The following is a 16,621-nucleotide window of genomic DNA, read 5'->3' as shown; positions in this document are numbered from 1 at the left end:
TCACTACACTTGACTAGTTTTTAAAAGAATCTTGTGAAGCGCTTCCAGACATGCGCGGGACCTGAAAGGCGCTGTGTAAATGTGAACTGCGCTGTACAGTTATTCATGCGCTGAAGCCATTCAGTTTTAAAGACTGAGGTGGATAGATGTTTGTTAGGTCAGGGTATCAAGGGATATGGGGCAAAAAGCGGGTAATTGGAGTTGAGAAACAGATCAGCCATGAACTTATAGAATGGCGGAACAGGCTCGAGGGACTGAATGGCCTCCTCCTGTTCCTACGTATTCTCATTAGCTTTCCTTCTGTTGTTCGGTTGAGGACGTTTCTAACTAAACACTTTCATTTTATTTCAGGAATGGGTTCCACGAAGGAAACTGTGTTTGCTCCCTCTACACCATCACCCACCACACAGGGCGCCCCAGGTTCGTCACCCAGCACCCACTGGAGCTCGCTACTCTAACCCCATTCCCTGCTCTCTCCCCGTCGTGTCTGTGCTGGGGCTCGCTCCCCAGTGGGAATCTGTGTGTGTGTGTGTGGAGATGAGTGTGAGAGTGTTTGTATGTGAATGTGCATGTGTTTGAGCAAATGTGCGTGAATGAGTGTTTATGAATGTTTGTGTGTAAGAGAGCATGTGAGTTTGCGTGTGTGAGTATGTGCATTTGTATGCGAGTAAGGGTGCGTAAATGAGTGTATGTGTGTAAGTGTGTGTGAGTATATGATGCCAGTCTCAATAACATTCCCTCTTTAACATGTCTGAAACTACTAATAGGAGCCAGATTGGGGAAAGGGACAGTTGAGGGAGGGGGAAGGTGGGGGGGGGGGGAAGAGGTCAGGGGAACGAGTAGGGTTCAGACGCTAGTGCTGGGGAAGAGGGGGCGGGGGGGTGCACAGGTGGCTCGTGTCTGCTGAGTGACGGTTATTCATGTGCAAGAGTTAGCGGCCATCAGACACACTCGTATATTTCCCTCTTTTCATGTCAGCCAGCCGAGCTCAGCAGCCTGACTGCAGACAGAGAGGCCACAAGCTTGTGGGGGGTGGAGGGGGTGGTGGTGGCAGGCAGGGAGGGAGCGAGGGGGGCTTCAAAGTCAAGGGGCTTGAGGTTCATAAATCTCAAGCAAAGGAGCTGGCAGTGAGAGAGAGAGAGAGAGAGAGAGATTTGAAACAAGCCGAAAACGAGCTGAGATTTCTCCAGGAAATCCCGTGGCTGGGACAAGCCGGGTTTATTTAGGGAGTACAGTATTCCCGGCTCACGGTCACTCACTTTCACTGCGTTCCGTAACCCTCTCTGGGATCCCGCAACTCAATTTCGCTTTGGCTCAGGGAGGAGCCACTCTGCTCCCCATCCTCACTCAGCGCTCACTCCTTCTCATCCACTAACTCATTCCTTCTTCTCAGCACTTCAATTGTCTGCTCTCCTCACCTCCCTTCAATCTGCCCTTCTTCCAACTCTCTACAGCTCTCCTCACCTCCCCATCTCTCTCTCTCTCTCTCTCTCTCTAACCTCTGCAATGTAGATCCTGCGTTTCTCTATGGTAATATAAGAAGTAGAACCAACCCCCCACCCCCACCCTCCCCTCTCAGTACTTTGCCTAGTGGTGGCCAATGTAAAGAGAGAGCTTCCTCTCTCTCTCTCGCTCTCCAGCTCTGGGCTGAAGGAGTCAGTGAATAAGGTTCCAGTTACACACGTAATGTGATGCATCTTCAGGACTGGGGCCAGACCACTCGCTCGCTCACTCGCTAAGCCTTTCTCTGGACTCAGTGTAAACTGCACCATTACTTCACCCGTCTTTAAGCCCTGCTTCACATACGGCTGATGTACCCTTACTCCTGTGGGAGTGTGGGTGGAGCGATTTCATGTTGTTCCCCCTTCCCTCCCGCTCCGCGCCCCTACCTCCCCCACAAAAGATACAGTCAATCTATTTCACAGTATATTCTGTGAAGCATTTTGAGATGTCTCGACAACATGCTAAGGCGCTAGTATTATTGTATCAACTGCAAGGGATCATTATTATTATCGCTTTGTTGGCAACGTGTCAGCCACTCGCACACTCAATGGGTCAGGAGGTTGTGGGTTTGAGCCCCCAATCCAGAGGCTTTGAGCTCGTAGTCAAGGTGGGGGTGGGTTGAGGTGCTGTGTTGTCTGAGACGCTGTCCTTTGGATGAGATGTTAAACCTCACTGCCATCTGTGTACTGTTCAGGCGGACGTTAAAGATCTCCGAGGCATTGTTGGGAAAGAGAAGGGAGTTTCCCTCTCTCTCCTGGTGTCCTGGCCAACAATCTCCCCACCCCCCACCCCCCCAGATAAAATCACTCGCTCACTTCATGGCTGCTTGCGGGACATTGCACAAACTGGACTGCCACCTATAAAATACACCACACTTTATAGTAAAATCCTGTCAAGCGCTGTGAGACGCCTCAGCGATGTGATAAGATATTGTATCAAATGGAAGAATTATGCTAACAACAGCAATTTATACAGCGGCCCTCTCACAGGGCAGCACTTAATAATAATAATAATTATCACTATTGGGAGATCGCCCTGAGGGGGCGTCGAAACTGAGAACCAACTTAACCACGGAAAAAATATGTATTTTCTTAGAAATCAGATCCTTTAAGCCCCCTCCCCTCCCACCCCGTAATGGTGCTGTGTAGCTGCGAGTTGTTAAAACAATAATAATCCTGGCATTTGATACAGCGCCTTATCACGTCTTCGAGACATCCCAGCCCGCTTCACAGAATATACTGTAAAGTGAATGGACTGTATATTTTGTGGGGGAAACATTGCAGCCAGTTGTCCCCCAAACAGTCGTGGATTAAGTGACCAAATTATTATTATTATGTTTTTATTTATTTTTCGTAGGGATTATTACCCCCGGAAAGCGATCCGCCAATCGACTAACAACCAGGTTCCTATTTACTGCTAAGTAAATGGGCATGTGGAGTAAGGAAACTTGCCCAATGTTTTGTTCTGCCCGGGAATTGAACCCAGTTCCTCTCGCTTGCGAGGCGAGTGCTCTTACCCTTAAGCTTCCAGGACTCCAGTTGTTGTTGTTTTATTGAAAGCTTTTGTAGTGGCGGTTCTGGCTGGCGGGGCGGGGAGGAGAGGAGAGGGGTCGGGATGGGGAGCAGACGGTAGGGATTGTTAGTCAGGAGATGGGAAAAGTGCAGGGTTTTGGTTTAAGAGTGAAACAAAGAGCGAGTTGTTCTGGGGTTAAATTCCACCCGGAGCAGTGCAGGGGGACTGAGGGAGGCCGGCTTCAGTACCGAGTTGGCGGTCAGGGTTTTCCAGTGTAATCGTTCACTGTGTGATCCACTCGGTGGTGGGGGGGCGGGGGGGGGGGGGTGAGGCTGTGCTGAGAGAGAAGATGGGCAGAGAGAGAGAGAGAGAGAGAGAGAGACGCTGTGAGAGAGAGGCTGTGTGTGTTTGTGTGAGAGACGCTGTGTGTGTGAGATGGTGTGTATGAGATGCTGTGTGTGTGTGTGTGTGTGTGAGAGATGCTGTGTGTGTGTGAGAGATGCTGTGTGTGTGTGTGAGACGCTGTGTGTTTGTGTGAGATGGTGTGTGTGAGATGCGGTGTGTGTGTGTGTGTGTGTGTGTGAGATGCTGTGTGTGTGAGATGCTGTGTGTGTGTGTGTGTGTGAGAGATGCTGTGTGTGTGTGAGAGATGCTGTGTGTGTGTGAGACGCTGTGTGTTTGTGTGAGATGGTGTGTGTGAGATGCGGTGTGTGTGTGTGTGTGTGTGTGTGTGTGTGAGATGCTGTGTGTGTGAGATGCTGTGTGTGTGTGTGTGTGTGAGAGATGCTGTGTGTGTGTGAGACGCTGTGTGTTTGTGTGAGATGGTGTGTGTGAGATGCGGTGTGTGTGTGTGTGTGTGTGTGTGAGATGCTGTGTGTGTGAGATGCTGTGTGTGTGTGTGTGTGTGAGAGATGCTGTGTGTGTGTGAGAGATGCTGTGTGTGTGTGAGACGCTGTGTGTTTGTGTGAGATGGTGTGTGTGAGATGCGGTGTGTGTGTGTGTGTGTGTGTGTGTGTGAGATGCTGTGTGTGTGAGATGCTGTGTGTGTGTGTGTGAGAGATGCTGTGTGTGTGTGAGACGCTGTGTGTTTGTGTGAGATGGTGTGTGTGAGATGCGGTGTGTGTGTGTGTGTGTGTGAGATGCTGTGTGTGTGAGATGCTGTGTGTGTGTGTGTGAGAGATGCTGTGTGTGTGTGAGACGCTGTGTGTTTGTGTGAGATGGTGTGTGTGAGATGCGGTGTGTGTGTGTGTGTGTGCGCGTGTTTGTGTGTGAGAGACGCTGTGCATGTGAGATGCTGACCTGATGGCTTGTGCCTGTAGAATTCTTTCTAACCCTACACGAGCCAATGAACAACATCACCACGTCGCTGGGGCAGACGGCTGAGCTGTACTGTAAAGTGTCGGGGAACCCAGCGCCTTCCATCCGGTGGCTGAAGAACGATGCTCCGGTGGTGCAGGAGCCTCGGAGGATCTCGTACCGGATCACCACGTACGGCTCCCGACTCCGCATCCGCAACCTGGACACAACGGACACTGGCTACTTCCAGTGCGTGGCTACCAATGGCAGGAAGTCCGTCTCCACCACAGGCGTGCTCTTCGTCAAGTTCGGTAAGCTGAGGCATGTTGTCCTGGCAACAGCCCCCCCATCCGCCCGCCACCCCCTCTTCGCTCAACCCCTCTCCAAACCCCCTCCTCGAACCCCCCCCCCCACTCTCCAACACCTCACACAGCTCCCCTGTCCGCCATCCATTCCCCTAACTCCTCTCCTTGCACAGACCCTCCCCCAATCACCCCTCCCCAAGACCCCCCCCCACCGCTTTTCCCCCCAATCCATCGCTCAAATCCTCCTCAAGGTCCGTCTGAAGACCCTCCTCTTCATCTGTATCGTCAGTCAACCTCCTGCCCCTACCCTCCCTGACCTCCACCCCTCCTGTTCCCAAGCCCCCTCTTAGGTTCGAATCCCTAACTGCCCAGCGCCTTGGGACGTCCTCCTGACATGAAAGGCGCTCTGCAAATGTGATGTGTTGTTGTTGAAGCCATTGCTTGTGTTTTTCCCTCCAGGGCCCCCGCCGACTCCCAATTCCGGAAAGTCCACACAGTGAGTGTATTCCCGTTTGTGCTCTGTCTAGCCTCTCATGTTTGCAGCGTGTGTATTACAGCCCGAGAGACCAACCCCACCCCCCCCCCCCAGCTGGCCACAGCTCCCTCCCCACGCGGACGCACTACGATGTGCGTGTCAGTTGCATAGAATAGCGTCCTCTGTGGCTGCTGATGATATATCACACCCCTCCCCTGTTCTCTCACCCTCCCTGGGGGGACTGGTTTTGTCTGGGATGGAGGTGGAGTGGGGGGGGGAGAAGCTTGTCCCCATGACGGGTGGGAGTGGGGGATTTAATCCAGTGCCTATTACACCAAAATTGTCACGGTAATCAATACAGCAGGTAACTTACAACGCAGCGACCTTCCGCGCACACTCGTGATGTGAGTGAGTGATCTTATCCGGAGTTGAGGGGACTGTAGACCAGGACCCTGGAAGAGAGAGAGAGAGAAACTCTACTCCCGATAGCACCGTGGGAGATCTTTAACGTCTACTTGAACAGGGCGTAGACAGGGAGTGAGGTTTAACGTCTCATCCGACCTTGCCGATGCAGTCCCCCCCCCCCACCACCACCACCCCGCCTTCGTTGGAGCGTCAGCCCGGACCGTGAGTTGAAAATCCTCGGCACACAATTCCTGAGGGTTGCAGGATGTGCTGTAATCTCCCCCCCACCCCCCGGGGGAGCCTCTCTGAGCACTTTACCAGACGCTACCGTTGCCTGATGTAAAGTGATCAGTGCCGAAGGGATTGGTTGCTTCCGGCTGTTTGATGTGGGGCCGAGAGGGTGTCAGACAGCGGGACATCACTGGCTCCCGGTGCTCAGGGCTGGAGCTGCTCCGACCAACGCTGTGAGGTGAACGTAGAGGCCTGCAGCTTGTAGTGGTTAGAGCACTCGCCTCGCAAGCGAGAGGACCTGGGTTCGATTCCCCGGCAGGGCGAAGCGTTGGGCAAGTTTCCTCACTCCACACACCTTACTCTCTGTTTACCCGCAGCAAGTAGGAACCCAGTTGTTAGTCGATATTGGCGGATTTTTTTCCGGGTTTAATAATCCCTTCAAAAAAATAACAATTATAATTTGGCCACTGTTTGTGGGACACTGCTTTGTGCAAATTCCATCCGCGTTTTGCCCCCAAAATATACAAGCAATTCACTTTAGAGTATATTGAAGCGCTTTGAGGCGTCTCGACGACGTGATAAGGCCTCATATCAAATGCAAGGATTATTATTATTATATTGTTCATAAAGGCCTTAACCGAGTTGGGGTCAAACATTTTAATCAGTTTCATTTGGCACTCCATCCCACAGTCCCTTCACCTCACTCCCTCCCTTGCCTCCTTCAAAGCACGTCTCAAGACCAACCTCCTAACCCCAACCCCCCCTCCCCGCCCTTAACCAAAACTGATCCCAACCCCCGGCTCAGGTCCAAATCACCGACTGTGCAAGGCCTTGGGACGTCTTCCCAACGTGAAAGTCACTGTGTAAATGTCATTTGTTGTTGTTGTATAGAGCGTGGGTTCGAACCCCACGTTGGGAACTCTGATGCTCCAGCCCAGTGCTGGGGGGAGAGAGTGCCATATAGTCAGAGACGCTGTCCTTCAGTTGAGACATTACCTCACAGGGTTCATTGGTGCCCTGTTCAGGCGGACGTTAAAGATCTCCCACGGCATTGCAGGAACTGAGAAGGGAGTTTCTCTCTCTCTCTCTCTCTCCTGGTGTCCTGGCCGACCATCCCCCGGAATGAAATCACTCGCTCGCTTTGTGGCTGTTTGCGGAGATTTGCTGTCTGTAAATCCTCTGCCTCAACGGTCACTACACTTGACAGCGAGTCCCTGTGAAGTGCTTTGAGGTGTTTTGATGTAATAATATTTATGACAAATTTTCCCCCTGAGAGGGATCACCCGCTCCCCAAGCTCTTGCCTGTAACTCTAGATGCCTCATCAGTGCAGAGAGCTCAGAGAGCCAGTGGTGCCGGCCGGGCAGGAATGTTCATTTGAAAGAGTTTAGGGTTAACCTTGGGCTGTGTTTATGATGGTGTTAGAGCCGGATTAGATGTTACAAAGCAGGAGAGTGAGACTGCACGTCACGCCAGCCTTTCCCGGCCTCTGCAACTGATACCTTTGACTAATGAAGGATTAATGGACGAGAAAGTCGGTGCGTTTCAGCCTCTCTGAGCTACGATGGTCTCTGAATCCCCCTCACTATTCCCATGTGCACTGCCCGAGGCTGGGCTGCAAGACACACAGTCACTACACGACACAGTGTAGAGGTGTAGTGGGAGTCCTGTAGGTCAGTGGTAAGAGCACTCGCCTCTCAAAACGAGAGGACCTGGGTTTGATTCCCGGGCAGGGTGAAACGTTGGGCAAATTTCCTTACTGCACACGCCTCTGTTTAGCGAGCAGTAAGTAGGAACATGGCTGTTAGTCGTTGGCCTGATCGCTTTTCTGGGGGTAATAAAGCCTTCAAAAAAATAATGATTTGGCCACTCAATCGACTGTTTTGTGGGGACGCTGCTGTGCATAATTGGCTGCCGCGTTTCGTCCATAAAATACAATCAATTCACTTTACAGTATATCCTGTGAAGCGCTCTGAGGCTGCTCGAAGACGTAATGAGGCACTGTATCAAACGCAAGGATTATTATTTTTGTTGTTGGGCCGTGGGATCTTTTACGTCCGAACAGGCAAACGGGGAGCTCAGTTTAGCGAAGGATCGCGTCTCCAACAATGCAACGCCCCCCCCACCCCACCACCACCACCACCACGCAGCACTGGGTGGGTTCAAGTCCCGACGTGGGGGCTTGAACCCACTATCTTCTGATTCAGAGCGCTCAACTGAGCCAGGCTGACACAGAGGGAAGTGGGAACGCTTTTGCCTTTAAGAGACGCTGTCTTGAGGCGTTCCCTGATGCTCCATGCTTGGCTGACGTGCTCCCTCCCCCTCCCAAGTGGGGTGGGGGGGGGAGAGGGGGCATGTCAGACAAGGGTGGAGCATCAGGCAACGGCTTGAAACCCCCCCACCTCCCCTCCCGTCCGCCCAGTCTCCCGGGCTGTGTGTAACATGTTACTGCCATGTCTGTGGTCAGGAGGCAGCCAGTGAGTCAGTGTGTGAAGAGCGTGGAGACAGTTTGGAGTCCACTGGCGCTGTGTGGAGTGCGAGTCGGTCACGCTCCATTCTGCCTCGTCATCACTTTCTTTTTTCTTTCTTTTTCTTCCTCTCTCGCCTCCTTTCCCTGACTCGTTCGCTCCCTCTCTCCCTCGCTCACTCACTCAAGCTCTCTCTCACACACACACACATGCTCTCACCCTTTTTCTCCCGCTCCCTGCATCTCTCTCCCTCCATCTTCCTTCCCCCCCACCCCACCCCCCCATTTCTCTCTCATTCTTTTCTCTCTCACATGCTCTCTCCCTTGAGATTCACGGTTTAAAGAACTTATATCATCTCCGTGTGTGTGATTCAGGTTGCGTCCATCTGGTTTGCCCTCAAATAACACATGCAGATCAGCGCCCCTCCCCACATCCCTACCCCCCCTTCATCTCCCGCCACCGCCCCCCCCCCCCCCCCCGTCGCTGTCTGTGCCTCCTCACCATGAGGGGGAGGAGGAGGGGGAATGGGGAGACTGGGGGTGGCGGGTGGATGGGGTCTGTATGACTTCAGTCTCATTATTAAAAAAATACTAACCTGTGCATCCGACCCAGCGCCTTTCATGTCGGGAGCACTTCTCAAAGCGCTTCACAATATTCAGCGTAAAGTGTAGTAACTGTGGGCGAAACATGGCTGCCGATTTGCACGCAGCGACATCCCGCAAACAGCCGTGAAGCGAGTGCGTTGGCGAGCGAGGGATATTATCTGGAGGATTGTCAGCCAGGACCCCGTGAGAGAGAGCGAGAGAAATTCCCTTCTCTGGCCCCGGTTAGACTCAGCCCTCTTGTCCGGGGGGGGGGGGGGATATTTATTTATTAATTTATAGCACAGTTTGACACGAGGCTGTAACTCTCGCTCGCCTCCTTTATTCGTATTTTTCTTATGAAAAAAATTAATTTTTTCAAGATGTTTTGAGCGGCGCAGAGTGTAACCGTGTGGCGCCCCCTGGCGCCCGCTCTGGGGGCCACTGGCAACCAAGGACTTTGGTTCTTTACCCTTAGAGCTCCGGCAACGCACGGGAATGCGCTACTCTCCAGCTCGCTCACTTGTTCATTTGCTTACCCGCGCCTCAGTCGCTGCTCATTCACTCACTGGCTCGCTTGCTCACTCACTCGCTCACTCATTCGCTCACTCCTGACTCACTGTGCTGTGTGGTGTTGCTCTTGCTAATCCCCAGAGTGATCTATGAGGAGGACGGCTTCTGCCAGCCGTACCGAGGCATCGCCTGCGCCCGCTTCATCGCCAACCGCAGCATCTACGTGGACTCCTTACAGATGCAGGGAGAGATCGAGAACCAGATCACAGGTCAGTCAGGCTGCTCACTGCGAGTGTGGATGGACAACGTAGAGGGAACTTTACTCTAGTCTCTAACCCTGACCTGGGAGTGTGGACGGACAGTGTAGAGGGAGCTTTACTCTGTCTCTTAACGGTGAGATGTCCTCCCCATGCCTCTGAAGCAGACGTCATTGTCATTGTTGTTTGGGTGTTGATGATGATGATGATATTGATGTTCCGCAGCTGCCTTCACCATGATCGGGACTTCTAACCACCTGACGGACCGTTGCTCGCAGTTTGCCATCCCCTCGCTGTGCCACTTTGCGTTCCCGTACTGCGAGGAGACCTCAGGGCTGCCCAAGCCACGGGACCTGTGCCGGGACGAGTGTGAGATCCTGGAGAACGACCTGTGTAAAGCCGAGTACATCTTCGCCCGCTCCAACCCCCTCATCCTCATGCGGCTCAAACTGCCCAACTGTGAGGACTTGCCCCTGCCCGACAGCCCAGAGGCCAGCACCTGTATGAGGATCGGCATCCCCATGGCGGAGCCCATCAACAAGAGTAAGGAGCCTCCCGCCCAGGCTGTCACACCCCACCCCACACCCGCCTCTCACACAGCACCCCAACAACTCTCACACCCTGCACCCTAGTATCCTACATCATGCTCTCTCGCTCTCTCTCTATAGTCTCTTGCTCTCTGTTGGGCTCTGCCTCTCTCTCTCTCTCTCTCTCTCTCTCTCTCCTCTGTGCTCTCTCACTCTCTCTCTCTGCTATATTCTCTCCCTCTCTTTTGGGTGTTCTTTCTCTGTATCTCTCTCTGAGACACTCTCTCTCTCTTCCGCTGTGTTCTCTCCTCCCTCTGTTGCTCTTTCCGCTATGTTCCCATTCTCTCCTCTGTGCTCTCTCCTCTCTGTCTCTCTCTCTCCGCTGTGCTCTTTCTCTCCAAACGGTGCTCTCTAGCTCTCTCTATATATATATATTTCCACTGTGCTCTCTCTCTCTCTCTCTCTCCCCGCTATGCTCTTTCACTCTCTCCCTTGCGCTCGCTGTCTCCCCTGCTATGTGCTCTCTCACTGATTCTCTCTCTCACTGACCCCCCCTCTCTCTCTCTCTCTCTCTCTCTGTGTGCTCTTCACAGACCACAAGTGCTTTAACAGCAGTGGGCTGGAGTACCGGGGCACCGTCAGCATGACACGGTCAGGCCGGCAGTGCCAACCCTGGAACTCCCAGTACCCGCACAGCCACTCCTTTGCCGCGGGCCGCTACCCCGAGCTCAACGGTGGCCACTCCTACTGCCGCAATCCTGGCAATCACCGGGACGGGCCCTGGTGCTTCACCCTGGACGAGGCCGTCAAGATGGAGCTGTGTGAGATCCCATTGTGTGGTAAGGCCGTCTCAACCACTTGCGACCGTTTTGGGCTTGGTTTGGGGTGGGGGTGGGGGTGGGGTGTGTGTATGGGGAAAATCATGGCTTTGAGTCGCCTCCCATCCCCTTCCCCCCACCTGCCTTCGATTTCACGATCCTCTCACTCGTTTTCAAATGCCTTAATGCCGTGGCACCTCCTTATCTCATCGCCCCAACCCACTACCTGCTGCCTCCGCTCGACTGGCTCTGGCCTCCTGCATGTCCCTCGTGCCCTTCATTCCACCATTGGCGGCCACACTTTCAGGCACTATCAACCGAATCTCTTCCTCAATCCCTCCGCCCTAGCCCTTCCTTCCCCATCTTCAGGTTGCGCCTGAAGACCTTCCTATTCCACCGTGCCTACGGTCACCCCCTCTTCCCTCAGCTCGGTGTCGTGCTCCGCCACTGTCAAGCGCTCACTGTTGGCTTGGGTGAGTAATAATAATAATCACTCCCCCAATTTCCTTCAAAAAATTTGCTTACAAAAGACACAGTCTTCACAGTATATCCTGTGAAGCGCTTTGAGATGTCTCGTAGACGTGATAAGGTGCTATATCAAATGCAAGGATTACTATTATTATATTATTATATGTAACTCTCTTCCCAAACTAGACTCCAAAGAGGGCAGCAAGCTGCAGATCCTATACATCCTGGTGCCCAGTGTGGCCATACCCCTGGCCATCACCCTCCTCTTCTTCTTCATCTGTATCTGCCGCAACAACCACAAGGCCTCAGCACCGCCCGCTCAGCTTCAGCCCAAGCCTGTGCGAGGCCAGAACGTCGAGATGTCCATGCTCAACGCTTACAAACCAAAGGTGAGGAAAGGGTTAAACTCCTGGCCAGGAGAGTCGCTGGTTCAAACAACAGCAACAACAAGTGATATTTACACACTGCCTTTCACATCAGGAGGATGTCTCAAGGCGCTGGACAGTCAGGGATTTGGACATGAGCTGGGGGTTGGGATCAGGAGGGCTGGAGGGCAGGGAGTCTGGGGGTAGGAGGATGACCGAAGGCACAGTCAAAGAGGGGGTCTGAGACGGGGATTGAAGGAGGCAAGGGAGGGAGGGAGGGAGCGAGGTGAAGGGACTATGGGATGGAGTTCCAAAGGGTAGGGGCAAAGAGGCTGAATGTCGGAGTTTATCACCTCTCCAACCTCCCAACCCCCTACCAACCTGTTCGCTCCCTCCGCTCAGTGGGCTCCGGCCTGCTTCATGTCCCCCGCCTTGCTCGCCCCACTATCGGCGGGCGGGTCTCCGCCACTCTGCATCCACCTTCTTGAACCTCATCCCACAGTCCCTCCGTCTTGCCCCTCCCTCACCACCTTCAAGACCCACCTCAAGACCCTCCTCTTCGACCGTGCTTTCGATCTCCCTGCTTCCCCCCCTGCCCTCCCCCCCTGCCCTCGCCCCTTCCTACCCCGACCCTCAGCTCAGGTCCATAACTCTGTCTGTCCAGCACCTTGGGACGTCCTCCTGACGTGAAAGGTGCTATACAAATGAAATTTTGTCGTCGTTGTTGTTTGAGCTCACAGTCCAGGCTGACACTCCAGCACAGTACTGGGGGAGTGAGCGCTGTCTTGTCTCAAGCGCGGTCCTCCAACTAAGACTTTAAACCACAGAGTAGAGAGCTCCAGTGGGGGAGCGAGTACCAGCACAGACACGATGGGGAGAGAGAGCAGGGAATGGGATTAGAGTAGAGAGCTCCAGTGGGGGAGCGAGCACCAGCACAGACACGATGGGTGAATGGGCTTCTCATGCGGTGTAAACTCTCTGTGAAGAGGAGCCTTTACACTCAGCGCTCCACCATAAGTAAACACCATAAAGTAAACACTGAGACAGCAGCCAGTGTGTATCACCACTCGGTCATTATTTAGAAGACGTCAAAACAGCCAGACAGAATTACTTATCCTGCCTCTGCTGCTTTACACAAAGCTCTTCGGTCAGACGCCAACAAGACATCGACCTGTCACCCTGAGACCTGACATGTCACGTTCCTCCCCTCAAGTCGGTGTACTTCTCAGGATTCACTGTAAAGTGGAGCGACTGTGTATTTTGTGGTTGAACACGGCAGCCAATTGCGCACGGCAGTGTTCCACAGACAGCCGTGGATTGAGTGATCACATTATTATTAGTTTTGGGAGGGATTATTAATAATAACACTGGGAGGACGTCCCAAAGCGCTTCCCAGTATTCCCTGTAAAATGCAGTGACTGTGCGTTTTGTGGGTGAGAGTGGCAGGCAGTTTGTTCACAGCGACATCTCCCCAAACAGGCGTGAAATTCAGAGAGGGATTGTATGTGGGTTTGTCGGCCGAGACTCTGGAGAGAGATAGAGAGAAACCATCTTTACAACAATATATGATAGTCTGAGCAGTGTTGGCCTTTGGATGAGACATTCAACTGAGTCCCTGTCTCTGCTTGTCACACGGGGTCCACAGTCCACTCCCATTCCCTATTGTTCAAACATTCCCTCCCTCCGCCTCTCTCCTTCTCCTAGTTTCCTGCCTGGAGCCTAACTCCCATCTCTCCCTCTCTCTCCCCCCACCCCATCAGAGCAAAGCCAAGGAGCTGCCTCTGTCCGCGGTGCGGTTCATGGAGGAGCTGGGCGAGTGCGCTTTCGGGAAGATCTACAAAGGCCACCTGTACTTGCCAGGGATGGAGCACGCCCAACTGCTGGCCATCAAGACCCTGAAGGAGTATGGCAACCCCCAGCTGTGGGCCGACTTCCAGCAGGAGGCTTCGCTGATGGCCGAGCTCCATCACCCCAACGTGGTGTGCCTGCTGGGTGTGGTGACCCAGGAACAGCCCGTCTGCCTGCTCTTCGAGTACCTGAGCCTGGGAGACCTGCATGAGTTCCTCATCATGAGGTCCCCGCACTCTGACATCGGTTGCAGCAGCGACGAGGACGGGACGGTCAGGTCAGGGCTTGACCACGCCGACTTCCTGCACATCTCCATCCAGATTGCGGCCGGCATGGACTACCTGGCCGGACGCTATTTCGTCCACAAGGACCTGGCCGCCCGCAACATCATTGTGGGCGAGCAGCTGAGGGTGAAGATCTCTGACCTGGGCTTGTCCAGGGAGATCTATGCGGCCGATTACTTCCGCGTCCAGAACAAGTCGCTGCTGCCCATCCGCTGGATGCCACCGGAGGCCATTCTGTACGGCAAGTTTTCCACCGACTCGGACGTGTGGTCCTTCGGCGTGGTGCTGTGGGAGATCTTCAGCTTCGGGCTGCAGCCTTACTACGGCTTCTCCAACCAGGAGGTGATCGAGATGGTGCGCAAGCGCCAGGTGCTGCCGTGCCCCGAGGACTGCCCACCCAGGATGTATGAGCTGATGGCGGAGACCTGGCACGAGATGCCCGCCAGGCGGCCGCACTTCAAGGACCTCCACGCCCGCCTGCGCTCCTGGGAGGGGCTGAGCTCCCACACCAGCTCCACCACCCCCTCGGGGGGCAACGCCACCACTCAGACCACCTCGCTGAGCGCCAGCCCGGTCAGCAACCTCAGCGCCGCCCGCTTCCCGGTGCACATCTACCAGCCCACGGGGCTCACCCAGACCCAGGTGGGGGGGCTGGTGGCCCAGGCCAGGGGGCAACACCAACGCTTCATCCAAGTCAACAGTTACCCGGTGCCCCCCGGCTACGCAGCATATGCGGCCGCCCACTACCAGCCGGGGCCCCCGCCGAGGGTCATGGCGCACGGACCACCTCCCAAGAGCCGCTCGCCCAGCAGCGGGAGCGGCTCCACCAGCACCGGCCACCTGACCAGCTTGCCCTCCTCGGGCTCGGCCCACGACGCCAGCACCCCCCTCCTCTCTCACCACCTCTCCGTGTCCGGACACCTGGCGAGCGCCACCATGCCCCTCTTCACTCACATATCGCACAAAGCCGTGCCTGTGGACTGCCCGTTGGGGGAGGGCGAGGGGCACATGCTCCCCACCTCCGAGCTCGGCCCCCGAGAACTGTAACGTCAGCCATGTAAATGTTATATATTATATAGAGAGAGATCCCACCCTCCCCCCGCACACACACACACACACACTCGGGGGGCCTCGCTTGCTCCCTCGCTCTCTCTCTCTCTCTCTCTCTGATGGTTTGTAATTATGTATAATCTGATTTTTTATATATATATAAAAATAGGGAGTGAGTGAGTGTAAAAAAAAAACGAAAAAAATTCCGAGGATTTTAGACTGTGAGGACAACTGGAGCCTGGGATTGTGTAATCCCACTGTACCCCATGCTGTGGGGAGCACGGGGTAGGGGGGGATAAGGGGGAAGTGCCTAAGGTTGGGGGGGGGGAGTGTGTGAGACGGGCTCGACCTCCCCCGGGACACAATTGTTGTGTTCGCACCCCACCCCCTCACCGCCCCCCCCCCCCCCACCCCCACACTCACCCACCCCGATTCCAATTTTTTAAAATATGAAGATTAAAATGTCACAGTATATTTGTTGCTAGGCAACTATTTAATACGGGGGGCGGGGGGGGTGAGTGCCCTGGTCGGGGGGGGGGTGCGGGGTGGGGAGAGAGAGGAGGGGCGGTGCGTGGGGGGGGAAAGAGAGAGCGCAAATGACAATCAGTCGAGTTTTTGAGAGTGGGGATAGTTGGGCTGAATGAAAGAATTGGGGGGGGAGAGGGTAACCTGGAGCGGGGGGGGTGCGGGTGTGGGGGTAGGAATGTGGCCCCTCTGAGAGTCACAGCTGATTGATGCTCAGTTGTGGGGGGGGGGGGACAACAAACCCCTGAGGCCCCCCTTGTCTGGGAAGCCAGGCATGTGGACAAACTCTCTCCTGTTTGTGAACAGCAACACATTACGTAGCGAAGCCGGCCAAGTTGTACAGATTTTTAGAATTTTTTTTAATATACAAATGAGCCCTCACCCCACCCTGTGTGTGTGTGTGTGTGTGTGTGTGTGTCTCCCCTTACCCCTTCTGTCTCTTCCCCCCACCCCACCGCCTCAAAATGGGGTGCGGACTGACTGTGAGCGAAGTCAGACTCACTCACCCATTCCTCTGTGACGAGTTCTATCATTGCTGTGAATGTGCGGATGAGACACGAGAGCCAGCAGGAGCCAGGCTAAGGCGGTCTCTGTCTTGTGTGTGTATTATTTGTTCAGTGGTTGTTGATGGGTCTATTATAACCCTGAACGTCAGGGCTCGATAGGCAGAGGGCGGGAGGGGATGGGACATGATTGGGAGAGGGAGTGGGGTGGTGGTGGGGGGGGGTGGGTGTTGATGGGAGGGAGAGGCCATATTGTAATAAGAATCCCTTCTGTATCTCAAAAATCAAATGTCTTTTTTGCACAAGAGATTTGAAGTTATTTTCGTACTTTGTGAAGTTTAAACCCACCCGTTTAAAGCTTGCGTTGCTTCCTTTCGCACGGACTGTCTCATTCAGTGTCACCGAGTCTTGTGTCTGCACCTATGACTGTGTGAGCGTCCCTTGACGGGACCCCACAAGCTGATTTCAATGCCCGCCGCACTGTTCCGTTTGGTTTGCCGCTTCCTTCTCTATTTTCAGATTGGGCCTGAAGACCTTCCTCTTCGACCGTGCTTACGGTCGCCTACCGCCTCCCCCCCGGCTCAGCGACGTGCTCCGCCACTGGCGAGCGCTCTGGGATGCTACCCTGTGTGAGGGATGCTGTGCAAATGCAAGTCGTTATTGTTTGATATTGTTGCATTTGAGTTTGC

The 16,621-nt window shown here is 54.2% G+C and overlaps 1 protein-coding gene across 1 annotated transcript; it reads left to right on the top strand.

The window, feature by feature from the left end:
* The first annotated feature begins 350 nt into the window (after positions 1-350).
* ror1 (receptor tyrosine kinase-like orphan receptor 1) lies at positions 351-14,945 on the top strand. Its single transcript, XM_042335371.1, has 8 exons — positions 351-420; positions 4,335-4,622; positions 5,076-5,112; positions 9,429-9,556; positions 9,770-10,087; positions 10,665-10,910; positions 11,544-11,746; positions 13,483-14,945. Exons 1-8 carry the CDS (start codon positions 354-356, stop codon positions 14,899-14,901), a joined length of 2,706 nt encoding a protein of 901 aa, XP_042191305.1. The 5' UTR covers positions 351-353; the 3' UTR covers positions 14,902-14,945.
* Positions 14,946-16,621: the final 1,676 nt, after the last annotated feature.

This window comes from Callorhinchus milii, unplaced genomic scaffold (assembly GCF_018977255.1).
Source record: "Callorhinchus milii isolate IMCB2004 unplaced genomic scaffold, IMCB_Cmil_1.0 Scaffold5, whole genome shotgun sequence".
Lineage (NCBI taxonomy): Eukaryota > Metazoa > Chordata > Chondrichthyes > Chimaeriformes > Callorhinchidae > Callorhinchus > Callorhinchus milii.
The sequence above is the reverse complement of the archived record's forward strand: the minus strand, read 5'-3'. Positions and strand labels throughout refer to the sequence as shown.

Coding starts and splice junctions, on each gene's coding strand:
- ror1 (XM_042335371.1), top strand. CDS start 354: ATGGGTTCCACGAAGGAAACTGTGTTTGCTCCCTCTACACCATCACCC. Junction 421..4,334: donor CACCACACAGGGCGCCCCAG/GTTCGTCACCCA, acceptor TTGTGCCTGTAG/AATTCTTTCTAACCCTACAC. Junction 5,113..9,428: donor AATTCCGGAAAGTCCACACA/GTGAGTGTATTC, acceptor GCTAATCCCCAG/AGTGATCTATGAGGAGGACG.